The sequence below is a fragment of the Camelus bactrianus genome, chromosome 8, assembly GCF_048773025.1.
Source record: "Camelus bactrianus isolate YW-2024 breed Bactrian camel chromosome 8, ASM4877302v1, whole genome shotgun sequence".
Taxonomy (NCBI): domain Eukaryota; kingdom Metazoa; phylum Chordata; class Mammalia; order Artiodactyla; family Camelidae; genus Camelus; species Camelus bactrianus.
The window spans coordinates 1654924-1682496 of record NC_133546.1 but is presented as its reverse complement, the minus strand read 5'-3'; the positions used below and the strand labels follow the sequence as shown (position 1 = coordinate 1682496).

General features: G+C 45.1%; 1 protein-coding gene across 16 annotated transcripts in view; it reads left to right on the top strand.

Annotated features, from left to right (window-relative positions):
* The window catches only part of AFDN (afadin, adherens junction formation factor), a 122591-nt gene that overhangs the window by 12294 nt on the left and 82724 nt on the right, over window positions 1-27573 (top strand). For 9 of the 16 annotated variants that reach the window (XM_074367967.1, XM_074367966.1, XM_074367971.1 and 6 more), the window contains exons 2-5: window positions 17842-18037; window positions 21241-21356; window positions 23237-23400; window positions 25914-26074. In XM_074367967.1, the coding sequence (XP_074224068.1) occupies window positions 17842-18037; window positions 21241-21356; window positions 23237-23400; window positions 25914-26074 (637 nt within the window). The remainder of the gene's footprint in view (window positions 1-17841; window positions 18038-21240; window positions 21357-23236; window positions 23401-25913; window positions 26075-27573) is intronic. The other 7 variants (XM_074367973.1, XM_074367958.1, XM_074367972.1 and 4 more) reach the window with 3 other exon arrangements.

Here is a 27573-nt window from a genome sequence, read left to right as displayed (position 1 = left end):
CTCTGAGCAGCAGCTTTAAGTCCCAGTCCCATGCTTCTGTTATCTGCCTTCCCTCATCTGTGGATTAGTAAGTCCCAGGCTGGGGCTGGTTCTTTCCACTTCTGAACCGCAATGCAGAGGGCTGGGACAGAGCCCCCTACTCCCAGAGTGAGGTGTTACCATGAGAGAGAAGTGGAACTTTATTGTAGCCACTGCGCTCTTGGGTCCGTTTGTTTTTGCAGCATGGCCTGGTGTCTGTGCCTGTCTGTGCAAGTTTGCCTCCTGGTCTGTTTGCAGCTGAGGAGTGGCTGCTGGCTACGGGACTGGAGACATTAACTGGGACCAGTTTCTTCCAGGCTTTGTGAAGCAGGGTAAGAGCGCTGAAGGTGAAGAACGTGGTGCAGTTTGGCAGCTCTCTGGTGGCGGGGTCGGCGGGGTGAGAGCAAGCCTGGAGGCAGGAGGCCTGCAGGTTACGTGGTGTTTTCTCTGTGAGGTGGCCAAGTTCACGTGGAGGGGGAGTATGCACCTTAAGGAGGTAAAATTGGGACTTGGAGAGTGATCAGGAGATTGTATAAGAGGAAAAGCCATCCAGGGTAATCCCGGGTTTGTCTTCGGCTGCTAGGTAGGTGGTGGTACCCTTGGCCAGAATTGTTTAAAAAGTGTAAGTGGCAGATTAGATTTGGGTGGGGAGATAAAAAGTTGTCCTTGAGATGTGTTGACTTTGAGGTGCTTGTGAGTTTCGTGCGTAAACGGCTAAGAGGAGGGGGAGCAGGGGAAGAAGGGAGGTTGTGGGCAGGGGTAAGGTGGCCCAGGCAGGTGAGACTGCAGAGAGGAGCATTCAGGACAGGAGCTGTCTGGGCTGCATGGAGCAGGAGCTGGCCCAGCATGCTGAGAGGGCCCTCAGGGCGGGCGCGGGGAGGAGCGCACTGCTGTCCAGAGCAGGGGGAGGGTGTGGAGAGAGAGTGTCCCCTGTGAACTTCCTGCTCTGCGATCTACCGCCTCTGGCTCCCGTGCTCCTGCCCTCCTGCCCCACTTACCACCGTGAGTCTTTAATGTCGGAGTCTGTCCTCCACTTATTCTTTCCGTAGAAAAAGCCCTGTAATTAAGGATGGGACCAGTATCCTGAGGTGAAGGAGGCAAACTGATACTGACTGTAGCTGACGTGGTGTACTCACTTAAAACGCATTGGCTTTAAACTGGACGTGCTCATTCAGATACTGAAAATTGCTGCTGGTGTCCCTGGGTCACAGGATGCTCTGCAGGGGGCGCCGTGGAGGCCTGGCGCCTTTAGCGGCTTCTCACTGCTCTTCCCTCCTTTCCAGGGGACTTCAAATAGCGCTTGGTTTCGTCTCGCTGTGTTGATGTGTTGCTGCTGCCACCCCGGGGCCTGGACCGTGTTTTCTAGGCCGCCTGGTCTGGGTGATGGTTTGCGTCTGCCCAAGTCAGCGCTGGTCTTCAGCTGGCAGTCACTTGATGACTATTCCTCAGGGGATGCTGGCCTTTGCAGGCTCTCAGTCCTCTGCCTGGGTCCTCCTCAGCTGTCTCCAAGGATGTTTTCACACACATGGCATTGATTTGGTCATCTACCACGATCTAGAAATAAAGTCCTAAAAAATAAAGCGAAAACTATGTTTGAGTTTGGTGGCAAGTTTTGGAGGAGAGGAATTTAGGAAAAAAATAGATAAAGAGCAGTGGCGTAGGAGAGAAAAGGAGACTACGCTGAGTTCGGAGATCGGCAGGAATGAACTGCACTGGGGCAGCTGTCTTGGAGTTGGGATTTGTCTTAGAGCTGTAGCCTTCTCTCAGATTATTGTGTGTGAAGATATTAGGCCTCCTCATCATGCACCTGATTAATCTCTTTGTTTCCAGTTCATTCTCTACTCCAATGTCTGATTAATTTGCCCCAAACTCCAGGGCCCCAGACTGCCAAGTGCTGTGTTAGCAATTCCTGGCCGCCTCCCTCCCTCCACTTTGGGAAGGTAGAGTTGCCCTGAGGAAACCTGCGTGAAGTCACCTCAAGGGCCGGTGCGATTTCCCTCCAGGAGTTAGGGAATCGTGAGTATGCGTAGCGCACTGCAGGCGTTACTGACTGGACAGCACATCTTAAGGAACACAGATTCATCTGGGAAATGCCGCTCCTTTTCGCCTAGAGCTATGATCCAAAGTAGAAACTTCCCTGATTCCGTTTGTGCTAATGTTTCAGTAGCTGACTGAAAAGGAGCAGGACCTACCTGGGATGGTGGCTGTGCGAGAATTAGTTAAGCGTGTTTAGCCGAGTACTAACTGACTTAGTTTTACTCAAAAGGAAGCCAGAGTCACCTTTATAAAGGTGATATGGAGGACCTGTGCTGCACTAAGGTTTATGTGGATTAAACCTAGTTTACATTTTTCGAGTGGAGCCTGTGGAGTAAATTTCCCCAGTCCGGCTATTGGTGGCAGCCAGTGTTACCAACTTCTAGAAAACAATCTTCCCCAGTTCTATTCTGTACACTCAGAAATGAGCACTTGTATGTATTTGAATTTTATTTTACAAAAATGGGGTCATATGATGTATGCTTTTTGCAGCATGCTTTAGTCAAGAAATTCTTCCGTATATGTATATGTGTATGTTGTGTGTATATAAAATTCTCTTTTAATAGCTCTGTGGCATTCCATGTTCTGGTCGTTTTCCTCACTATTACTCAGGAACACTGTGTCTCTAGGATAGTATTTCAGTAATGTTCCTATGAACATTTTGCAGATATGTCTTTCTGTAGTGTATTTCTCTAAAATAGATTTCTAAAAGCAGAATTTGAAAATTTTGATAGACTTTACCAAATTCATATTTTAAAAAGCTGTTCCAATTTATCCCCCCCCCCAGCTTTTCAGTCCAACAATTAAAAAGTTGTTGGTCTCAGAATTCACATTTCCCTGTTCCTTGTTGAGGTGCGGAGTGTCTTTTATGAATTTATTGGCTGTTATACTTCCTCTTTATGTGAAGTACCCTTTTATTCTGTTGGGATATTTGTTTTAATCTTTTCTGTTTGTGAAATGCTTTGTGTGAAACATACTAATGTTTTATCCTGTGTTTATAAGTTTTTTTCCTACTTTGTCATTTTGGTCTTCTAATTTTATATCCATAAGTGGATATATTTTATTGGCTCATTTGTTTCTTCATTTTTAAGAACTTGAAAAATAACTAAAAGATCAAGGGAGCACCTGTCTTCAAAATTGTAACTGTCCCAGGTTGTATCTCCAGGCTCGGTCGTCGTCCTGGACGTGACCTGTCCCGAGTAGGACTCCGACTCCCCCAGCAGCGCCCCCGCGCTGGCTGCTCCTGCAGTCGCCCCACCGAACAGACCCCTGCAGGTCAGCTCCGTCAGTTGCTTCTGCCCCAGCCTTGCAGTCCGTCTGGACTCTTCACTCAGACCGCACATCTGATCAGCCTGTCAGCAAGTTCTGGCGGCTCTACCGTCACAGTATTGGCATCATCCGACCACTTCTCATCATCTCCCCTTCCTGCTCCTGGCCTAGTGCAGGCTGGCCTCGTCTCTCACCTGGATTGTTCTAGTAGCTTCTTACTTTTTTTCCCTCCCATGGTCTCCCTTTGCCAGCTTACAGTGTTTCCCATGCAGAGAACTTCTGAACCTTAAGACAAATAATACAATCTGTTCAGACTCTCAAGTGTGGCTTTACGTTACTCAGAGTGGACTTTGGCTCCCAGAGCCCAACGCGAGGCCCTTTCCCTTTTTCCAAGAAAGTCCAGTGCCGTGTTTCCCCGTGTCACTCTGCTCTCGCCACGGTGGTCTTGCTGCTTCTCTGACACACCAGTGGGGCGTCTGCCTTGGGGTCTTTGGAGTTGTGCCCCCTGCTTGGGTCCCTTTCCCTGTGGTGCGGGTTTTACTCAAGCGTTCCCTTCCACTTGTACCCCCGCTAACTTTTGGTCCCTTTGCTTTACTTAATTTTTCTGGTAAGTTGTTATTTTTGTGTTGCTGAATATTTACATTTTTAATAGAATTCAGAAACATTGCTGTGAAGTGAGCTTTATCTTTGGACTGGTTTGTGCCCCAGGCTTGGAAGTCTGACCTGTGGACAGTTCTCTCCTTTTCTCCCTCTCCATTCCTTGGGATTTATTACTGCAAAAGTGTAGGGAACCTTTGTCCTGAAGAACTCTGACTAGTTCCTGGAAGACCGGTGGTTCTGCTGTGGTCTGCGTCCTTGGAGAGTCTTACTCTGCGAGTAGCACTTCAGGAAGCGTGAGCTCCTCCCTGGGCGGCAGGTGTTCTGAGCGCCTCCTTGAACTTGTGGGTGGCTGTCATGGTCGCATTGCTGACACCGCATGCCGAGCAGTGGTTCAGGTGCACAGCCAATCTGTTACTTCGTTTAATTCCCACCTCAGCAAGGAATGTATCAGTGTTATGTCTGCCTCTTCCAGGTGAATGAGACCCAGCGCACTTAAGGATTTAGTGCTTGTAGACGTGACTGAAGGGTTTCCCTGCCTTTCCTTCTCCCTTCCTGCCTCTGGGGACAGCTACTAACGTGGAGATGGCACGTAATAGTTCATTTATCTGAACTGCTCTGCAGCACCCATGGTCCATCCTCTCTCCTCCTGTCTAGGGCTCACCAGGTTGTTCACGTTTTTCCACTGTTACAAGTGAGGATTTAAAGAACACCCCTGTCCATGTTCCCTACTGTGCTAATGAAAAGAAGGGTTTAAGAGGGCACCTGGACCAGATGTGTAATTTCTTGCTCATCGGCCATGCACAGGTGCTCATTTACCAGGTTCTGCCACATTGATCTGTGAGATGCTTATACCAAGCGACATTCCAAACTTCTGAATTTCCCACATCCTCAGTATATCCAGATTTATTTTTATAAGCTGGAATATATGATATATTGTTATTTATATTAACCTGATTTTGATAAGTGAACATGTTTTCTTATATTCTAATTGGTCATTGTGATTTTCTCTTTGAATTATCTTTTTATATATTTTGTCCATATTTTTTCTTGTGAGCTATTTGTCTTTTTCTAGTTGATTTGTAGATCTTTATAAATTCTGAATACTAACCTTTTGTACATTATGCATTTTGTAAATGGTGTTTATAGAGCTTTTGTTTATAGTGTTTCATTTTTTACAGTGTCTTTTGTCACAGATTTTAAAACTTTTGAAATGTGGTTGGGTTTATCAGTCTTTTTTAAACGTTTGTGCTTTTTCCCTCTTGTTTGATGAATATTTTCCATATTCTGTTCTGGAGGTTTTGCAGTTTAACTTCTCCATGTAAGTATTTGCTCCAAGGGGAATTTCTTTGTGATACAGCCCCCTGCCCAGTATAGCCCACTGCCTCTGCTGGGGAGGGACCCCCCCATACCCCCACCTCTGCTGGGTGTGGGGACCCCGCTCCATACCCCCACCTCTGCTGGGGTGGGGACCCCGCTCCATACCCCCACCTCTGCTGGGGAGGGACCCCCCCATACCCCCACCTCTGCTGGGGAGGGACCCCCCCATACCCCCACCTCTGCTGGGTGTGGGGACCCCGCTCCATACCCCCACCTCTGCTGGGGTGGGGGCCCGCTCCATACCCATGTTTCCTGGCCTTGCCTCTTGGATTTCTCTTCCTCTTGTATAAACTCAGCAGGGCATCTAAGGGAATGTTTGTTTTGTGTTCTCTATCATGCAGTGGAATGGTTGCTACTTGTTTAGTCTGCTTGTTGCTGAAACCGGAAGGGTTACAGGCTTTTACCTCTTACAGGGTAAGAGGCAGTTTGCTTTGTGGCTAAAAGTACGGCCTCTTGTTTCAGAGTTGCCCCAGGAAGAATTCTGACCCACTGGTACTGGCTGTGTGATCGTGGTCAAGTGACTTACTTTTTCTGAGTCTCAGTTGAGGGTCTGTAAGTTGGGAAGATGAAGGTACCCACCTCGTAGGGTTGTTAGAACTGAAGCAGATGATGCAAAGAAAGCACTTCTGCTCAAGGCAGTCCTTCCCTTTGAACAGGAAGGCTGGTGAACCTTTCTTGTGGCGGATCCTGGGTGTGCTGGGTGTTCTTGGTATTTGTGTTGTCTCATCATCATCGTCTGTGTTTTTTCTTCCTTTCCCTTGTGTGGCTTGGTTCGCTGCAGCAGACCATCTCCCTTGCTAACCTCGGGACAGGGATTTGACCTGTTTGCGCAGCCTTCTGTCAGTTGATGTAGTTTGTGGGGGAGGGGAGCTCCCACGCCGTGTTCGGGGTTAGCCTTGTATGTTTTCAGTTAATTCTGCGTTCCATATTTCAAGTTGAAAAAAAATTCTTAGTTACAGTTTCTGATTTTTGTCTAGAAATGGTAAATCTTCTTCAAAAGATATAACTTCATATATAAAAACAGAATCAGTAACTTTTGAGGTTTTCATGTCTCAGGACCTAATACTTACCATATTTCTGTATCTTTGTCTTTGAGTTCATGCCTACATCATATTCCATTAATTATCTAAAAAGTTTATTCCAGAATGTACTTCTTTTAAATCTATACATGTATGTGTTATAGTTAAATATCCCATGTGTTTGGGGTATTTATTTTCAGTGTGGAAGATTCTGGGAGAGAAGTTGAAGGTGTTATTCTAGGGAGCAGGATGAGGACCTCCCCCTGCCAGTGCTGCTTGTCATGGTGCTTCTCTTGCAGTCACGTGAAGAACATGCCTCAGTCGAACAGTGAGCTGCTCTCTCTGTGTCACTTTGCACTTCTGTGCTCCTTTTCTGAATCAGTGCTGTTAAAAATCCTCCTCGGCAGTGTGGCTCCTTTCTTTCCAAAGTCGCCATGCTGATTTATGCAGCGTACCTTTTGTTTTTCTCTGCCGGGTACCCAGTGACATTCCAGTCTGCTGAGCTCATTAGATAACGCAGAGTGAGACAGGACATACGGCCCGGAGGTGGTGGTGGACACCAGATACGGCCACTGGTCCTCCAGGGGAGAGGATGTCAGCCACTGGGACCAAAACAGAGGATTCGGGTTTCTTTTTAAAATCCCAACTATGAGGCAGTGATATTCACGTCACTGCTATTGTACCCGTCATCCCAGAATTATTTTGTTTCTAATTTGTTCTTTTCCACGTCTATCCCCACCCCTTTTCAAGTGTCTTACATGATATGAAAGGTCTTAAGATGTGAGTGGACTCAAAACCTGCCTGTGTTTCAAAATGTGCTTGCGTGTGTTCGCTAATGCGGCAGCGCGGTGGGGTTTGAAGCTGCTTTTGACTTAGGTGAGTCACTTGGAGTCTTCATTGAAATAAAGCGCTGTGAATCCAGTTTTTAGCTTATTAAACAGACATGAGTGGAAGCATTTTGACTGGAGGAAGTTCTTTGAATCAGTTGCCACAGTTTGAGTGTTTACTTCCATATGAAAGTTACTGTGAAGACAGTGATACTTAGCAATTTGTGTATGTTATTTATCTGGTGCTTTACCCTTGTTCAGATTTAGAAACTTCTTTTTAATATTTCGCATACTTAAGACTCAGTACAGATGTAAGAAGTAGATTTTAAAAGAGAATTTCCTCATTTTTATCTTTTTGGATTTCCTTCTGGCTTTTGGATATTATAATATTGAGGCTGAGTTCAGGAACATGGTTATTTTCTCTGAACAGGAAGACATTTCAAAATTTTATATATGTTGATTTGGTTACAACCAGAGCATTGGGAATGATCTGAACTTTTGGACTTTGTATTTCTTTTTTTTTTTTTAAAGAAAAAAATGTTTACTATTAGTTATGTATTCCTTAGAGAAGGCTTTTCCTTGTAAGTTACAAATATTCCTTGAAAAGCACAAGTAGTCTTATTAAGGAATTACTATTCTTGATGTTATTTATCTATTATTTTTCTTTTTTTAATTTTAAGAAATTAATAGACCCCTTTGTTAAAACAGTTTTAGATTTTCAGGAATGGCCTTTGTGTTTCAAGCATAGAATTACAAATGCCGTGCAGTGTCATTTTGTTCCGCAGGCTGAATGTTTTGCATTTCCGTGTGCGTGTATCGCAGGCTTTTCACGTATGCTCAGTTGTTTTCTGCTTTTGTTTTTTTGTTGTCGTCAGAGATAGGATCATACACCTCTCAGACTGGGTCCCTGTAAGTATAAGCACTGGAGAATGTGCAGTGGGGAGTGACAGGTATCATCTGGTGCCTTATTTGTAGCATTTTGTATGCCGTAAATGATATGGAACCACCGAACCTCCTGAAGTAAATAGTAGCCTCTCCATTTTATAAACGGGAAAGCAGATCATCGTGTCTCACCCAGAGATGCATGTGTGTTAAGTGAGGTTTCACCTGGTGTCTGGCTGCTTCCAGGGCTCTGCGTCACCTGCTCACTTCCTACCACACACTCGCTGCCTTTACTGTGAGCAGGAGATGTTTGGCCACTCATGATGTCATTTCATTATCTAGCTACGGAATCGCATTCTTTGGTTTTTTTTCCCCAGAGTCTCTGTATTTTTATGAAAACAGGTTTATTTTATATTTAATAATGTTTAGTTTGTAAGTATAACTTACTTTCATATTTTTAATAGGAAAAGTTTCAAACGTAGATACAACTCACTTATATCCATCCCCCAGACTTCAGAATTTTCAAGATTTTGTCATTATCTTAATTCATTATTTTTTGTTGTCTCTAGATGAACTATTTTAAAGCAAATCCTGGAAACTAACAAGTTATTTCTCCTCTACTTCAATGTGCATCTCAAACAAAATCTAACCACAATGCAGTAATCCTATCAACAAGATTAACTGTAATTCCTTATTGTTGTCTGCTTGTATTCAGGTTTCCTTGTGTCCCTCAAAAATGTATTTTTACAGTTAATTTATTAGAATCAGTATCCAAACAAGGTTCATGTGTTATATTTTGTTCTCTTATGTCTCTTTTAACTTAAAGCATTCTAACCCCCCTCTCACCCACCCCCATTTTTATTTCCTGTCGTAGACTTGCTGAGGAAAATAAATGTCTTAATTTTCCTGTAGAATTTCCCATTTTGGACTTGCCCTTTTTCTTTTCTGGGGTTGGGTGGTGGTGTTTGACTTGTGGCTTCAGAGGAGAGGCTTTAGGTGCAGCCACTGGACAGGAGTGCTTCGGGCATGGCCGTGTGTCTGGGCCCCGCGCAGGGGCTGGGGCTGTGACAGCCACCGCCTCGCCGGGGTCAGGTCCTGGTCCGGCAGCCTCTCCCCTCCTGCGTGGTTGTTGCCAATCTTTGCCCAAGTGAAGGACGGGTTAAAAAATTGTGATTTCCTAATTCTGTTATTTCTTTCACTTTTACTGGCTGGAATTCTTTAAAAAATACATAAACACATTTTCCTGATCTAAGCTGTCAGAAAGCAGAATGAATTCTGAATTCTTTGACTTCAATTGCTTATTTTCAGGCTAAGGAATTGGGGCCCTAATTCCCTGCAGTGGTGACGGGGATTCTGATTCTGTCTCTGGCTTTCTCACCTCTCTGTTCTGTCCTTATAAGTGAGGATTTTCATGGATTCTTGGTTTCAGTCAATTGCAGTCATTATTCTTGCTGGGTTCAGATTGTCCGCATTTGGCCAGGTGCGCCCTTGGTTGGCTAGAGGGGTTATTTTTTCAGAAGTTTTTGAGAACTGCCTTGTTTTCTGGCACACCAAGGTGTCCCAAGCTCGTCTTGCCTGCTTTCTGACCCGTAACCGGGTTAAACCATTTCTCCAAGGAGACCTGGTTCCTTTAGTGGGAATAATACTTAGAGATGACAGTCTGGGTGCTGCAGATGCTTATTTTTACAACTTGTCCTTTGCTTCAAGGCCTTTTCTGTGGAAAGAACTAAGAGGTTTGTGGAAGCAAAAAAAATCCATGAGTTTCTACTGATGTTTCCAATTCAAATTTGACCTTCCTTGATTTTATACGTAGTTTTCTGATTTAAAAAAATGTCTTTTCTCTCACATCGAAAATCTTGTTTTGTAACTCTATTAACACAGTACTTGTTTGCTTCATTCAGTCATGTAGTTACTGTATTATACATAATAATGCTGATACTACAACTAACAGTCGGACTTCTGAACAAAGATTCATATTTCTTTGCAAGATAGTTATCCTTAGAACAGAGTCCACTAGGAATATAAAATCAAAATACTGTTTTTTAAGATCACTTAAAAAAAACTTTTCTATATGGCAGTGTGACCAAATTGATACATGGTTGGACATTAATTTCAGTTTGTTTTAAATTTTTAGTGTTTACTTTTGGTTAAAACTTATTTTTTATTTTTAAAAATAATCACGTGGCTCCAAAGTTGAAACCATGTAATGAAGTGCATTTAGAAAGGCTTTGCTTCCATCTTTTACGACATTTGGTTTATCCGCTTCAAGGAAGGTTTCTTTCTGCACGTATAATCAAGTACGTGTGCGTTTCCTGCCCTTTCACGCAGACGATGCTTTATGACGACATATTCATATTTTTGTATATTTTAGTGTGTAATTTTTAAAGCATGGGATTCCATAAAGACTTGTATTTATTATGCAATGCAAGTTTTAAAAGCAGTATGAAAACTATACTAACACTGTAAAGTTGAACTTAATACTATTCGTAGAAACGCTCTCTATGAGTGTGTTAAAACTGAAGAGGAAACGCAGTCTTGGGGTTGGAAAGCTGTGTAATCCCATTCCTGGGAACCAGCATGACTCGCGAGGTGCAGCGATGATGTCATGTTCTGCGTGTGCCTGTGAGGGAGAGGGGAGGGTTCCCAGATTTGTAGATCAAGGAGATGGATGCATTAGTCATCCTGAGTCTGGACTTCATCAAGGAATTCAACAATGTCTTTCATCATATTCTGTTAAGGACTGCGTCTAAGTAGAATTAGATGAATTAGGAGCCAGGTGACTAGTTGTGCTCGAAGGCTGTTGTCTAACAGGTCAGTGCCAAGCTGGAGAAGTGTTGTTATTTGGTGGACTGACATGGAGGTGACCCTAGAATTTTCATTTTACTGGAACCCCATGTGAATCAACAACATTAGGTGGTCCCCGGCAGGCCAGTGTACTCTTAAATGGCATTAGTTACACATGTAGTGTTAGAATTAGCAGTGTCCTTGCAGCTGGTCCCACACACCTGGAGTTCTGTGATCAGTTCTGGACACTCTTTCAGGCTGGGGGGATAGAGCGCAGATGTGTCCAGGAGGGAAGTGCGTCTGGAGGTATGTGACAGGAAGGAGAGCGGTGAGAGGGGGCAGAGTTAGAATGTCATTCTGGAAGGTCCTAGGCTGGTTCTCCACTGGGACAGTTTTATCCCCTTGGGGACCTGTGCAGGTATCTGGCGGGTGCTGCTGGCATCTGGTACATGGAGGCCGGGGGTGTTGTTGGCACCCCACAGTGCATAGCACAGCTCCCACAGCAAAGAATTGATCCAGTCCAAAGTGTCAGAGAGCAGAGGTTGAGACACCCTTTTCTCAGTCTCAGCTGGTTTGCTGTGACCCCTCGGAAGTGAACCGCATGGTGCCTGTAGCCCAGGGCACACCCAGGAGTGACTGGGGCTGCAGTTCCACGAGCCCGTCCCTGCGCTGTTCTCCTGCCCACGGTGCATCGTGCCCGTTAGAAACCTAGTCTGCTCTGTTTCGTTCTGTCATTGAACGGAAAAGGAAGAGCATTGCTAAACCAGGTCTCAGTGATGCCTGTGGGTAGAGTCAAGCCTGGCTGGCAGAGCTGTGGAAATGAATTTGCTTTAGTAGAGGACAGTGCTGTCCAGCTACCCAGCTGCACACAGAAGGGCATGTTGCTCGGCTCAGGAGTGCGCGTGTCGTCACGGGAGTTGTTACGGGGTCCTCGGCTTGGGGCCCAGGGGTGGGTTCCGTCGGGTCTATGGACATGGGTGAGAAAATAATTACACCTTACTTTTCAGTAAATTTTTATTAACCTCTAACTGAAATTTAGCGTTTTCTTTACTTATGGGTTTGTATTCATATCTGCTTCGCAATTAAAGTTGTAAGATTTTAAATGCATAAAGTAAGATCTAGGTCTTGTTTAATATGTTAACAACGAACACTCATATTACTGTATCACAGGTTTTAAAATATTTCAATAATTGTATTTTAATGTAATTGTTCACTTTGTGATCCTTCGTGTTTTACTTTGTGCATTTAAACCTTTCATCCTGAGAACCGTCGTGTAGACTTCACCGGACTACCGAAGGGTCTGTGGCCACTGCCCCGCTGTGTCTCGGCCCTGGACTGGGTGGGCAGCTTTCAGGGCTGTGTGTGCTTCCATTTGTACTCTGCATTTGTACAAGGCAGCATTTAAAGGCTACAGCAGAAATAGAGACATAATCTTTAATCACAAATGTGATGACTGCTCTTCTGTCATGTGGCTGTAACGTACTCTTTAATTCATCATCTTTACTTCCCCCGTGTATGGATGTGTGGTAGCTGTTCACAAGTAGAGATCACAATTTAAGAGCACTGTGGGGAAATCGTTCACTTCTCCATCCCCCTGTAGTGCTGACTCGGGTGGGGGGGTTTCTAACTCCACTGGAGTCACGGCGAAGCACAGACGTAACTTGCCTGGGGGTGCAGAGCGCGCCTCACAGGTCCCGCCGCTGGGAGTGGCAGTGGGCTGTCTGCAGGCGCGGCTGAGGCACTGGAGACACGTTGGCCCGTTGGTTTTCACAGCAGCCTGTTTTCTGGCAGAGAACTGTTTTATTTAAAATGGTTAGATGATTGGATACTGGGTGGTTTTTTGTTAGACTTCATAAGAGGGGAGATCTGCCTGTGTTCTCTGTGTGCAGTGTCTGTGTTTCAGATCAGTGTTTTAGTCCAGAAAACTTTTGCTCTTCCCCTGAAAGATGAGTGTCCCAATGTCAGCGCACCTGGTCTTTCTCAGCTTCAGTAACATCAGGATGTTAGAAGCATAGTAGTTGGCTCACATCCGACAGGTGCACACTGTGAAGCTAGAGATTAGGCCTTTATTTTCAGACAAAAAAGGTTTAATGGGATCGTTTTATTATAAAGACCAAACACACAGGTGTAGGTATAGAGTAAACTCTTTCTGGATGCGGATTGCTGGGTCAGAGAGTAGTTGCTGTCAAGTGACTGGACTGGCCACCTCTGAGGTACAGCGGTTCGGTTCTGGACCGCTGCGGTAAAGCCAGGCAAGCAGGTGTGCAGGTTTCCTGGTGCAAGTCGTGTTCACACTATACTGTAGTCTACGAAGTGTGCAGTAGATTATGTCTGAGAGAACAGCGTACATACCTTCATTAAAAAAATACTTCATTGCTAAAAAATGCTAACTGTCTGTTATGTGACAGCTCAGGGTGGCCACAAACATTCACTTTGTGAAAAACACGGTATCTGTGAGCACAAGAGAACGAGGTGTGCCTGGGTGCTGGTCTCCACGACACAGACCTGGTGCCCCGGCCAAACCATCGCTGGTCCTTTCTGCAGACGACGGAACAGAACTGAGCGCCATGGGAGGAAGTGTTGAAGGTGTTTTACAGTTAGTTCTTTCAACCTTTCAGAAATGCTTGTCTTACAAAAGTTTTAGCTAATGAAACGCATATAGTTTTAGAAAGGATGCTTGAAGTACTGGTTTAAAAATAGTTAAAAGAAACAGTTTATACAAGTTTAAAAAACAGTGTTCATATAAGTAAGATTTTAGCAACCCATACTCAGGTATTTCTTGCATTCTGTAACCTGTTAACATTCAGGCGTCATCGCTGTCTCTAAAAAACAGAGTCTCATGGCTGTTGTCCAGGTCATTGTTTCACGTACAAGTAATGTGTGTGTTTTGAAGGCGCAGCTGTATTTTTTCTTAACATTTTGCACCTGTTTTGGAGGCACTAGTGTCAAGACTAGATTGTGTTTGTGATAAAGTGGTAGGTCCTGTCAGCTGCTGTGTCCTCCGTGGGAGCTGGAGTGGGGTTACCTGTTTGAAGTCTGCATTTTCTCGCTGCAGGCTGGGAAACGGATTTGAAGGAGGTGCTGCGCTGGGTGAGAGGAAAGCAAACCGAGCGTGGTTGACGCGTGTGAGCCTTGAGCAAATGGTTCTGACTAGCTTGCGCGAAGGGAGATTTGGGGTTGTCCTGGTGGGTCTTTACTAGTTGGGGTAAGAAGGCTGATTGATGATCAGTTTCATTAATTAATGAGATATTAATGAAATATTTAAAAGAAAGCCTCCGTCTTTAATTCTTTGTTCCTCGCGTTGACTCTTCAGTGTGTAATTTCATCCTGTAGTTGTCTTGTTTTTGTCTGTTGTGTTCTTTCTGATAAACATTAACATAATTTTGTTTCAGTGTTTCAGCACCCCAAGTAGTGTTCCACTTCGAGGTAATGATCCTTAGTGAGCATGTTTCTCAGGGTAGATGCACACCTTTAGGAGAGGAAGACAGTTGCTGCCTGTCAGGAAAAGTAACATTAAGGAGAGGAATCAAGTGTTGTGTTTCCCGTCCCTTTTGATTAAACGGCTGTGGTTAAAGCGATTGGAGGTGGTTATGGGTGATACGCATAACCAGCACGGAGGAGGGAGGAATCTTTTGTACGGAAACACTTGTCCTTGTAAGATTACAGCTGTGTTGGCTGCAGCATTGTCAGAACAGCAGCGCTGCCATTGAGGCCTCATGCTGTTTATTACAAATTTAAAGTGTTTTTCGGAGTTCTTATCAGGTGAGAACAGACAGCACAGGAATCAGATATTGTTATTGGAAGTTTTGACTCAAACTTGTTTTTATTTCTGTGTGTGAAGCATTATGTTGGAGGCTGAGGGAGGCCCTGGACTAAGGAGTGGAAGGTCCTCATCCCAGAAAGGCTGTGGTCAGCGGCGAGACTGAAGCGAGTGCTTGCCTGTGTGCAGGCTGTTTCCTCCTCAGAACAAGCTCATTGTTTTCCTTTTATAATTGAGGGAATGTGAGCTTGTGTGATGTTCGGTAACTCGCTCGGAGGTGCCAGCGCCCTTGTGTCCTGTGTGCCCCGGGTGCCCCGGTCCCCTGCGGACGGCGGTGGGCGAGGTGGCCGGGCGGGGTGCATGGGGACCCCCTCATCCGAGCTTTGGACCGCCAGCGTCTGAATGTGGTGCTTTCGGGGCCAGGGACCCCTCTGAACCTGTTTCTCTCTCTTATTCATCCATCCATAGTTTCCTCAGGAGTCCCCTTGTACCTGTCGTGAAGAAAAGGAGGCATGAGTGTCAGACTCTGTTTAGACGGTGGAGTGACAAGCTTCTTGGTGGCCCTGTGACCATGGCTACTGTGCTTGACCTCTCTGGCCCTTCCTTCTCTTGCCCCGTACAGTGGGGTGATGGTAGCACCTGCCCTGGGGGTCAGGTGCTGAGCGCTCCTTGCCTGCACGTGCTGGCCCTTCTACACGTTAGCTACGTTTATGATTGTGTTAGTTTGGTCACTCCATGTCCAGCTTTTAGGGTCAGGAAGTTACTTTTATCAGTCTTCTCAGGTTTGATAAAGTTCTGTGGACTTACACCAGGCAAGATGAGCTGAATCACTGTAGAGGATGCTAATGTACTAAAGTATTAAGGAACTGTGCTAATCACAGCTGTGCCCAGACGCTCCTGTGTGCTGCCACAGGAACCAAGAAAACTAAACTAATAGTTACTCACTAGTGCTTAGTGCAAATGGAATAAAACCAGAGGTGGCTTTTATAGACACCTCTATCTGGGCTTGGGGGAACCTGGAGAATTGCGATAGAAGCACGACCGCTTCCCTGGAGGCGGGAGCGCGCTGCTCGCTGGAAGCGCGATATCTCTACCCTTGGGTTTATTACTCTTTTTTTTTTTTTCCGTTTAGCTCCAGGTTTTATGTAAGATCAATAGCTGAGCCACATTAATAATGGGGATTTGACGCTTGCAGGTTCCTTTTTACCTAGAAAGGGCAGGATTTTCGCGCGGACGATGAAGGACAAAGGCGTCTCCTCTCCTGGCCCGCCTGTCAGTCCATCTCTGATTCTTTCCCTGGTGTGCTTGTCGAGCGGCCGGCCCTCCCAGGTGCTGCGTCTGTGTCTTTAACATCTGCTGGTTTGGATTACTTACTGATGATCCTCAGAGAAGCTGGCACTGCTGTGCCTTTCAGGATATAGGTACAGCCAGCGGTTTTATTCCCATCACAAAGGACGGAAAGCCACTCTGTTAGCGGGGTGGTTGAGTAGGATGGGGGTGGATTTGTAGAGGTACCAGGATGAGCCTTTGGAGAAGACCGTCGAGTGTGTGACGGTGGCTTCAGGGCGGCAGCGTGCGAGGATCGGAATCCCGGGATAAAACCCTGAACGGATGCGACCTCACTTCCAGACTGAGCTTTGTGTTCCCAAGTGCCGTCTCAGGAGCCTGTGGGCGGCGCGGTGGGGGGCGGGGAGTGAACCCGCAGTGGCAGCCGCAGGAGTCCCCAGCTGTCCCTGCCCTCACCAGGCCTTGTGTACAGCTGCACCGGCACTGCCAACGCTGTCAGGGCTGCCGACTACGTGGAGATGGAGAGATTGACTTAAAAAGGGTGTCTGTCGGCCTAGCTTTGCTGGTGGACCCGGGCAGACGCAGAGGCCTCCTGCTGATGTAGCCCCGGTTTGCTAACCCACTGGGCCCCCGTCGTCCTGTGATCTCCTAACACTTGCGCTCCTCCCTGTCTTTTCCCGGGGCCGCGGTCGGGGCTGGGGCCCGTGGAAGGGCTCCGGGCGAGAAACGTCCCTGAAACGCAGTCTCGTTTTCCGGTCCACCTTTCATATGGTTATACAGCCAACCTCGTTCTGATACCCCATTTTCCTTACTTTCCTTCACATAGGTAGGTGCGTGTTGGATCACACGTTCAACGGGGGATGGGCGCGTGGACTGGGGAGTGGGGGAGGGCGCGCCTGCGGGGGTCTCTGAGCCCCAAGGAGACTTGCCATCTGAGAAGGAAAGCTGTTGCGAAGACGACGCGAGGAGTGGCTTAGCTGACTTGGTTTTAATTAGGTTTGGGATGGATTCTGGGTGTATTTCGGAGGTGGAAGGGCTGGATGTACTCGGTGCAGAGGGAGAGAAAGGGGAGAGTTGAGGAGGACTCCGACTCTAAGGGGAACCAGACTTCTGCTGGGAGCCGCACCTTGGGGTGCACGGGAACTCTGGCCCTCACCCCTCTAGCATCCCCACATAACATGAAACCCACCAAGCAGGAACTAGTTTCCTGGGGTATGACCCTGAGTCTTACGATTATTATAGCAAAGGGCCTGATAACTCACGAGAGTGTCATCCAAATAAACTGTTTCCGTTGATTAAAAAGAAAAAAGGAAACCACGGTAAGGAGCATCTCATAGTCGCGTGGGCTTCAGCCACCCTTGAAGCAGAGTAGTCTTTGGTTGGCATTCCATTATATTTTTCTCTAGAAGTAAGGGTTTAAGAAAAACCTATATTGTGTCTGTTGATTTGGGGCAAGTAGTTCATGCTGGAAATTAGTTTATAATCCTGCAGAAGTTTAGAGTCTCCATTTGTTTACAGCCATGGTGGGGTTGGGACCCGCATTTCCCCTCTGCTTTTAGAGCAGTCTCTTCATTTAGGCTTTATAATCTCAGGACTGGACAGGACCTCAGGGTCAGGTAGACATGGACTTCGAAGTTCCATGGATCTGGGTTTTAATTCTGGATTTGCTGCTTGAGGAAGATACTCAAACTTTGTGAGTTTTAATGACCAGATCTTGAGAATAGGATTTAATAGCGGCGTCTGCCTGACTGGGCTGCTATAAAGACATCGTAAGACGGTGCGTGTCCGGCGCCCGGCACTTGCTGAGGGCTCAGCGTGGGTGTTGCTGTGTCGGCGTGGGGTCCCCGTGCCACTGCCTTGTACTTGAGACAAGTGAGGCAGAGAGGAATTGTAAATAACGTGTCCCAAGTTGTGTGACTGACTCTGAAGACACCTTTTTGAGATGTCGTTTTTCCAAAAATGTGTCGGTTTGTTTTCCTTTTAGGATTTGGAGTTCCATGGAGTGATGAGGTTTTATTTTCAAGATAAAGCTGCTGGGAACTTTGCAACAAAGTGCATCCGGGTCTCCAGTACCGCCACCACTCAAGATGTGATCGAGACGCTCGCGGAGAAGTTCCGACCCGATATGCGGATGCTGTCGTCTCCCAAGTACTCCCTCTACGAAGTGCACGTCAGCGGAGGTCAGTGCGCACGCGGGGCTCATCGGGGTGGGTCCACGGCCACGTGCGCAGGGGCCCTGCCGCTCTGCCCACCTCCTCTGCTCCCTCTGCAGGGGCCGGGGGGACACTTAACAGGTTGGCAAAGCTTTTCTATGTCCGCGAAATGTTCTGAGTTCCTGGCACTTACGGTGTGAGAATGAATACATCAGCTTTACGTATGCTTATTTCTCCAGGGGTAAGTAGCATGACAGTCCTAGTTAAAGTGGTCCGGCAGGCCCGGCTGCCACAGACACTGGTGGTACAGGGCGCTGCTTGATTTTGGAGAAATGTTTCATGTAACTCTTATGTATAGATTGTAATACTACAAGTAATTGTAACCCAGTATTTTATGAGTGTGAGTCATCAATCTTGCTGTAAAATTTTTGTAATGTGGAGCAGTAATGTTTTTCTTTGGGATGAATTAGGGCATCTTGAAGAAATTCTTTTATGTAGTTTTTAATTTCTCCTTGTTTTAAGGTTTGAAATTTCTGAAAACATCCTATGTGTCAAATAGCAATTTAAGTTGGACTGATTAGAAATGTAGAAATTTATAAAAATTTTTATGAGTGCTTTGGGAATACTGTCACCTGTAAAAGAAAAAAACAACAAATCTCAGTTGATGCAGCAAATAAAGCATTATATATAACACAAACCCAATTTGAACACGTGTTTAAATTTCACCCACAAAACTTATATGAACATTATTTTTCTTAACTTCAGAAATACAGCTTTCTTTCTTTGTACGTTTGAAATTGGGTAAATTTTTTTTGCAATGTGTGAAATTCAGGTATCACTAAATTTTTTTCCCCCAGTAGTATATAAGGTGGGCTATATTTGTTTATTACTCTTTTAAGGTTATGCTGGTATCAACTACATAAACAATACCCAGTGTAAATTTGACAACAGAGGGTGGGCTCAATTTTTGGATGGTTTTTCTGAGGTTGAGCTCTCTGTTTACCTTAGAGTCTTTGTAAATAGTTTACAGAGAGGAAGAAAATATTTCTTGCTTTCAGCCCTTTTCTGTCTGCACTACTGGGTTATTTGAATACCATTATGTGGACTCTTTGGAATACTATCTACGATTAGAACTAGAGAGGTGAAGAATGGAATGAGTGATTTTTTTTGCATATATGTTTTTATTGACATACAGTCAGTTTACAGTGTTGTGTCAGTTACTGGTGTGCAGCATAATGCTTCAGTTGTATATGAACATATGTATACTGATTTTTAAGAGAACATTTTTTCTTTAAATTTTGTTTGCTAGATTTGTTTTTCATTAAAAAGTAAATTATGTTACTTGTAAGGGGGTAAAAGCACAAGGAAGGTGCGTGCAAGGAAGTGTCTCTCCCACCCGTGTGACCGCGGGGCAGCCTGGCGCCCTCCTGCACCTCCTACTCAGAGCGGTGGGCCCCCGCGCCTTGGGCGGAGCAGGCGGGTCAGGATCTGTCTTCTCAGGTCACAGAGCCCTCCGTGTGTCAGTGACTTTTTAGTGGCATCTGAGGCCAAAGGAAATACCTAACAGTTCATTGTATTGAGTGGTTAGATTCAGACAAGTTGGTATTTGTGCTCTGACAACTTGGTGGATTTTGGAAAAATAATGCACATGGAACGAGAGGGAAACCGAAAATGTCATCCCACTCTTACTCTCAGTCCCTCCCTGGTGGGCCCTGCCCAGCTCCTGGAGGCGGCGCCCCCCTTTCCTGTCCACACTGGTTTGCGGGCAGTGCTTGTTTTCACAGCACCCTGGAAAACCCAGTTGGACACCAGTGTGGCGCCAGCAGAAGGGATGGTGCTCGGGGACCAGCGGCTCCCGCAGCGTCGGCAGGTGCAGCTCATCCTGAAAGTACTCCTTGAAAGTGCTCCTGAGGGGCCGCTGGCGCCTCAGCTGGGGTGCGGGCCAGCGCTGGCCCAGCTCCGCCGGAATGCCACGCTCTACCTTTTCCTGCGTCAGAAGTCCGCGTGGGAGATCACCCGGGAAAAGAGAGGGGTTCTGCTATTAGACCTGGCGTGCGAGCGGGAGGGCAGAGGACCCCTGGGGTTGTGAAGCTGCAGCAGGGCCGGACTGCACTTGCGCTCAGTAGTTTAGGCTATCTCTCCCTTGTTTTTGTGTTTCTTTCAATATTTAGACTTAATTGTTCTTAATATGAGTTCTCTAAAAAATACGCCGTGAGGGATTTTGATGTAGTGCAGATTCTGCAACGTGAACAGCTTGGTGATTTTGGTTTGTAGCAGGAATGTCAAACTTCCTGATTGGGTCTCTAATTTATTACTCTCGTCTCATATTTTCAGTTGTTAATAATAATTAAGAATTTGTAATTTCTGCTTCTGATAATTAACATGACTGATTACATACAGTATTTACTAAAAGCCTCTGTAAGTCTCTGTCTTTTAAGTGTGTGCTGTTGACTCTCGCTCTGTACTTGGCACAGCGACTCTCCCTCGGGCATTGCGCCTCCTGTCCCGCAGCGCTCGTTTTAGCTCGTCCCGTGTAGCTTAGCGGGGTGGTCTCCGCCAGCTCCAGCCCCGAGCGGGTGGTCAGGCGGGGCGGGGCCCTCAGTGGGCCTTGCTCCTGGTCGGGGGGAGGCTTGTTAGGTTTCTAGCAAGGTAGGAAGTAGACCCTGAACTTAGCACGTTATCTCGGCAAAGAAAAGGGGACGATGCTTCTCCATCCGGAGGGGCTGTGGTGTTTTGGGGACCAGGCTCGGAGGGGTGGAGGTAGGAGGAAGAGTGCCATCATCACCTCCCAGACTGATGAGGGCAGCCTTCGCCATGGCCGTCAGTGTGGGAAGAGGCTCGTGAGTCAGTGGAGTGTCTGTGTGAGAGTAGCAGTTTCCTTATTTTCCAGCTGTGTGTGAGAATCTGACTTACGGAAACAGACATACAGCAAGGCCGGCGAATATTTCTAGTCCACGTGTGTTTCTCTTATTTTCCTGGCTAGATTCTGAAGTTGTCGGGAAGTTGTCCCTGGTCAGTGGCTAGTAATTTACATAAAGTAGCGCCAAAATACCCAATTAATTATTGAAACTCTCACTTAACATTTTAAGTTACATTTTGGTCTATTGGTAAGTAATCGAGGTAGTAAGGTATTTTTTGTCTGTAAAATGAAATGTATATCAGAATGTTGTATTGGTTAGTGCCATTAAATAACCATGTCTTCATTTTTTTTTTCTTTTCATGTTTTGAAGAAGAAAGAAGATTAGATATAGATGAGAAACCCCTAGTCGTGCAGCTGAATTGGAATAAGGATGATCGCGAGGGCAGATTCGTTCTGAAGAATGAGAATGACGCTGCGCCCCCCAAGGTGGATCTGGCTGCCATCTCGGGTCTAGGGGTCTGACTGCCCAGTCCCGGGTCCAGGGGTCTGACTGCCCAGTCCCGGGTCCAGGGGTCTCACTGCCCCATCCTGGGTCCAGGGGTCTGGCTGCCCCGTCCCGGGACCAGGGGTCTGACTCCCCCGTCATGGGTCTGGGGGTCTGGCTGCCCCGTCCCAGGTCTGGGGGTTTGACTGCTCTGTCATGGGTCTGGCTGCCCGGGTCTAGGGGTCTGGCTGCCATCAAGGGTGCTTATTCCCAGTGCTTCCCTCCCAGACTGCTCTTCTGCCCTCCACCCACAAAGGAATTTAAAGGAGCCCAGCTTCTCCCTGCTTCCTCCCCTCTTTCACCAAATAAGCCCAAATATTGCTCCTTCCTTTTTCAAAGTGTTACGTAAACTTCTGTTACTAAGAGACTTAATGGTCAGGTAATCAGCTTCAGTTTTTTTATAAATTATAAAAGTCAAAATATGTTTTAATAAGAATTGAAAAGGACAAAAAAACTTCAATAACTTATTTGTGTGCAAACTCTCAGATACAACTTAAGGCATATTTAATACCTTTTTCATATTATATGTGTAACGTCAGAAATTAGTAAACTTTCTTGAGTTTCTTTGGGTGATGTGACAGTGAGTCTAACGCTTTCTCAGGTAGCAGGATGTCTGGAATTCCTATGCTACTGTTTTTTTTATGTGAAGTACTAGGAAATATTGATATAATTTTAAAATTAACTATAATTCTGTGTTAAATCAAGTGACATCTTGCTCTGGAATCCAGTATTGATGAGGGATAGCAGATGCAGAGGTTCAGAGGTTAAGAATATCTTGAGAAAAATCTTCTATTTAATTTTTTTCCCCAACAGATTGGAGGAAAACTGCCATTCTTTGGTCTTGGCAGCCGTTCTCTGCTGTTTGTGTGATGTGAGTGTCCCGTGTTGAGGAGTCTCAGACGCACAAACTGTGTTCTTGTCACTGTGCTCCAGGGCCTTGTTGCCTTTGCAGCAAATACATGAGATGAGAATGGGTAGCTTTTTTTTTTTTTTCTGTCCACGTTTTATTTGTTTCTGCACCATGATTTCAGCTGACGTGCCCTTTCATGGGCAGTTCCTCCTTGGTGTGCGTTAGACCTCTTCTCAGGGTCTGGGTGAGGCTGCAGTAGCCAGCAGTGGAAGTGGACATGCCAGCTTGTAAAGTGGAAGGCAGTTTTTGTTCCCAATAATCTCTTATTTTTCTGAATTCTTTACCAGGCAGCCTACTTAGTTATATAAAAAGTAATTTGTCTCTGTGTCATCTGCTAGCAGGCAATATTCTAAGTCAAGAGTAAGCTAATGAATAAGCAAGATCTGCAAAAGAAATCGGAAGTTTTTGTACAAGCACAATACTTAGAACTTTGCTTCATAAAAGCCAGGTTATTAGGGCTACTCTGAACATTTCTTTTAAAGTTAAAGAAAATGTCTATAAAGTAGATAATGATTCAAACATTTAGTTGTTTCCATATTTTCATTGGTTCCTTTAAGATACTTTATGTAAATTACTTGGATTTTTGTTTATTAAAAATCAGATTTGGTGATTCACACCCTGGTTCTCTTACTGGGTTTGGGTTTTTTGGTTTGTTTCCTCCCTTGCTTATTAGTCTTGGTCTGAGGTAAAATGTACACCCAGTGAAATGAGATCTGGAATGTATGGTTAAGTTTTGGTAAATACACTCCCGTGACTGTCGGCCCATCGAGACAGCACATTTCCGTCGCCCCGGCCCTTTCCCTGCCAGGGCTTTGTTTTGCCTGTAGCACGTGAGGTGCAGGTAGCTCCGCCTGGGATGGCGGTGCGCGGTTCTGTGTGTGGCCGGCATAACGCTAATGTTCCTTCCATCAGAAGGCTCAGAGTAACGGACCTGAGAAGCAAGAAAAAGAAGGAGTTATCCAGAACTTCAAGAGAACTCTCTCAAAGAAAGAAAAGAAGGAAAAAAAGAAGAGAGAAAAGGAGGCAATGAGGCAGGCGTCTGATAAAGACGATAGACCTTTCCATGGGGATGACATGTAAGTTGATTCTGGAAATATTCCTCTTTGTTTTGTAAGCCAAAGGGTCTTTTAACGCGACAGGCTTCACGGGATTACCAGAGAAGTTACGAGAAGGATGAACAGCAGTCCATTTGGGTGTGCTCTGGCTCTGCTGTGTTGAGAGCTGCTAGGGGGTCCTACTGGGCGAGGTTTGTTGCTGACGGTACCCGTCCACTGAGCCTGCGGACCTTAGGTAAGGCGACTGGCGGCGCTGTTGTTTTTTCTGAGTAGACAGGTGATGTCGGCGTTCTCCGCACCCTTTGCCTGGCCTTTCACTTCTGTCTTCTCATTCCTTAAGGCAGCAGTGGTTTCTTACACACCTCACTCGCCCTCGACACCCGATGAGAGGTTGGCAGATCAGTGAGAAAGGCTGCTGTTCCCTTGGCGTTTCAGTGCCCCGCTGGTCCACTCCAGCCCCACCTGTCGTTCCTTCTTCTGTCGCACCAGCCCACCGTAGGTGTCCTTTCTGTCTAGATGGCTCTGAGCTTCTGACCTCCGAGCCAGGGGAATAAGGAAACCATTGTGCTTCATTGTAACAGGAAGGAGATGTTAGAAGAAACTGGCCTTCCCTCCGTAAGTGGGAGTCTGGTCTCAGGGTGGCCTTGTCAGCGTCCAGCTCAGTTAGTTCACGCAGGGGCCGTGTGCTGACTCAGCCTCTTGCTTGCCTTGGGGTTGACTGCGTAGTATTCTGCGTGCTGCTCTGCTGTTGCTGAAGGCAATGGCGTTCGTTTTAGAAAGTCAGAGTGCACAGGTTGGTCAAAAAGGGAAAAGGAGTTACTTGTCATACGAGCCCAGAGAGAACCGTGGCTTGTTTCTGCTGTGCAAACATGTTCTTACTTTCATGTAGAGTTTCTAAACAAATACAATCAGTCTTGTGAAACTGGAACTTATCAAATGACGTTTTCCATAGAAATTACATATATATTTCAAATAAATATATATATACACACTCACAAATACATGTTTTCAGAAAAATACGTGTTTTAAGTAATTTAGCTGACTAGGCAGTACTCTTCATGTAACTTCATAGTCACGCAGCCAGCCCTTGTTGTGCGTGTGCTGATAGCTCACAGGGCTTTGTTTTCCTTTGCTGTTACAAATAATGCTCCAGTGACTTCCTTGTTTTCACAGTTTTGAGGGTTCATCTGAATGCCTCCTGGAAGAGTGGCTCAGGGACAGCGTGGGGAGCTTGTGTCACCAGACTGCCCCGGCCACGTCCCCCGCAGCCCACCAGCCCCCTCGCTTCCCCTCCCCTTAGAGCTCAGTGTAGAGGGCGGTGGGCTGTCTCTGTGCTGTGTCGTAGTGAGATCCAGCTTTTTGTACCAGCCAGGTGGATGTCTTCCTACACGTTTCTTAACTATATTCTGTTGCGGTGACCTGCAGGTCTTTCCATTTCTGATTGATTCTCAGTGCTCTGGTGACTTGAGGGCATTAACCGTTTATCCTGAATGATGTTGACTTTGGAGTGGTACTTGAGCCCAGTGTGGGTGGCATCAGAGTGGCCTAGCAGTCGATCTGTGAGGCAGTGCCGACTGCGTAATGCGTGTGGGCTCTTAGGAGCACAGTGGTGCAGGGTAAGGCTCTATCTCATGTGTTTATGCAGGAGAAGGGACTTGTATAAATATATTGCTCACATATGAAAAACACCAAAGAAGAGGAAAGTTGAAGACTTAGGCTGCCCTTTACCTTGTTAATTTAGCTTAGAGGGTGATAATTATTTGTGTTAAGAAAATGAGCTACTTAAAATGAGTTATGTTCAACTTGATTGACTCGAAGCTTAACTGACTTTTAATTATGACTAAAAAATGACATCTTTAATACATTTATCAAATTTAGTTAAGTATGTCAATCTTATTTAAATATTTAGTTTTCATCTCATCACTCTACAGTTGACTCATCACAGGAACTTTTGGAGCTTTTTACTTTTAAAAATTTAGCTTCAAGAAAGTGAATGGTGATAAATCTTAGTTCTTAAAAAAAATCATGCTGAGTTCTTTAAGATTTGCTGTAATTTGAAGATTTTTTTTTTAACTAAAGTATGTTAATTCTTTGTTTCTTGTGGTTGGAATGTTGTGTCACTCATTTAGTCTATTTTAGGATAAAACTGGTAGAAATGACTGAAATATATGATTTATACACCTTTCTTTTAGCTTTATTAATGAATATATGATTTATACACCTTTCTTTTAGCTTTATTAATGAATATATGATTTATACACCTTTCTTTTAGCTTTATTAATGAATGCATAGTAAGTTCTGTAAACTCAGTATAACATTTTAATTATAAATTTCTCCTTATTCAGTGTATTTGTGTTGAATCTTTATCCTTTACCCATAGTAATTAGCACATGGTAAGTAGTACATGACAGAATTATGCAGGGAACAGGTGTGGCCAGATAACACCTGCCATTTTTATTTTTATATGATTACAGTGTAACTATTTCTAATGTAAAATTGAAAAAATCTTGTTACTGCCTTTTTTTCCTTTCCAGTGAGAATTCTCGACTGGCTGCTGAAGTTTACAAAGATATGCCTGAAACTAGCTTTACCCGAACAATTTCTAATCCTGAGGTGGTTATGAAACGGAGGCGGCAGCAAAAGCTGGAAAAGAGAATGCAAGAATTTCGGAGCTCAGATGGGCGGCCTGATTCAGGTGCAAACTTTGAAATGTTTTTCACTGTTACGTTTGTCGTAGAGGGTGTTAGTCAATGCTCCTTACTATTTGCGAATGAGCCCTTGCTTAAGTGAGATTAATGGGTGACACAGCCGGTTAATGGCAAGCATGCACCATGTGTGTCTGGTGCAAAATCAGTTTTGCCTTAAGTATGTTTAGTTACATACTTTCCCCCAATATGGCTCTTTTTTTTTTTTTTTTAATTCTGGAAAATTTCAGAAGAAGAGAGAAAGATATAGTGAGCTTCCCGTGTGCCTGTTACCAGGCTTCCGTAATTGACAAATAGTGTTTCATCTCTACTTCTACGTATATTGCTGCCAGTCCCAAACAATTACTTTTGAGTCAAATCCCAGCTTTCTCATGATTTCATCCATAAGTATTTTGATATACTTTCCTAAAAGGTAACAATTCCTAAAAAGCAAAAACAAAAATAAACCAAACCTTCATCACATGCAAAAGTGCTGACAGTGCTTCCTTACATGTCCTCAGAAACCTGGTCACTGTTCATGGTTCCCTGATTGCCTCAGATAATTCCTTTAGTTGAGTCAGAATCCAGATAAAACCTAAGTACTGCAGTGGGTTAACACATCTTCTGTGTCTTTCACTCTAAAATGCCCTTTCCCCTCTTTTATTTTCTCAGTTTGCTTATTCGTTGGTTTGTTTTAAAACCCTGGGGTGAATGTCTTGTAGATTTTCACGTTTACCATTTTTTCCTCCTGTTTTCTCCATTCCTTGACTAGATACAGACGCAGGGTTAGGTTCTTGGGTGGGAGGCCATGGGACAGAAATACTTATTTTAGCATCATCCACAGTTGAGCGTGGTTTGTAAAATTTTTTAATAAACTCGTGAATGTGAAGTTTCTCAGTGTTTTTCCATCGATTGCAGTTTTAGTCCCTGCTGATCCGTGAATTGTCGCTGTGAGCCGGCGGGGTTTGGCGCGCCCAGGGGCCCTGGAACGCATCCCCGGGGGCGCTGTGTCTCAGCTCGCCTTGCGCCTTTCCTGCCTCAGGCTAGGAAGTGGCTCTTTCTCTATAAAGAACCCTGTTCCTTTTTTTTTTACAAGAGACCCATTTTATTTATTTATTTATTTATTTATTTATTTATTTATTTATTTATTAACATTTTTTATTGAGTTGTAGTCATTTTACAATGTTGTGTCAAATTCCAGTGTAGAGCACAATTTTTCAGTTATACATGAACATACATAAATTCATTGTCACATATTTTTTTTTTCTCTGTGAGCTACCACAAGATCTTGTATTTATTTCCCTGTGCTATACAGTATAATCTTGTTTATCTATTCTGCATTTTGAACTCCCAGTCTGTCCATTCCCAACCCCCACCCCCTTGGCAACCACAAGTCTGTATTCTGTGTCTGTAAGTCTGTTTCTGTTTTGTATTTATGTTTGTGGTTTTTTTTTAGATTCCACCTATGAGCGATCTCATATGGTATTTTTCTTTCTGTCTTACTTCACTT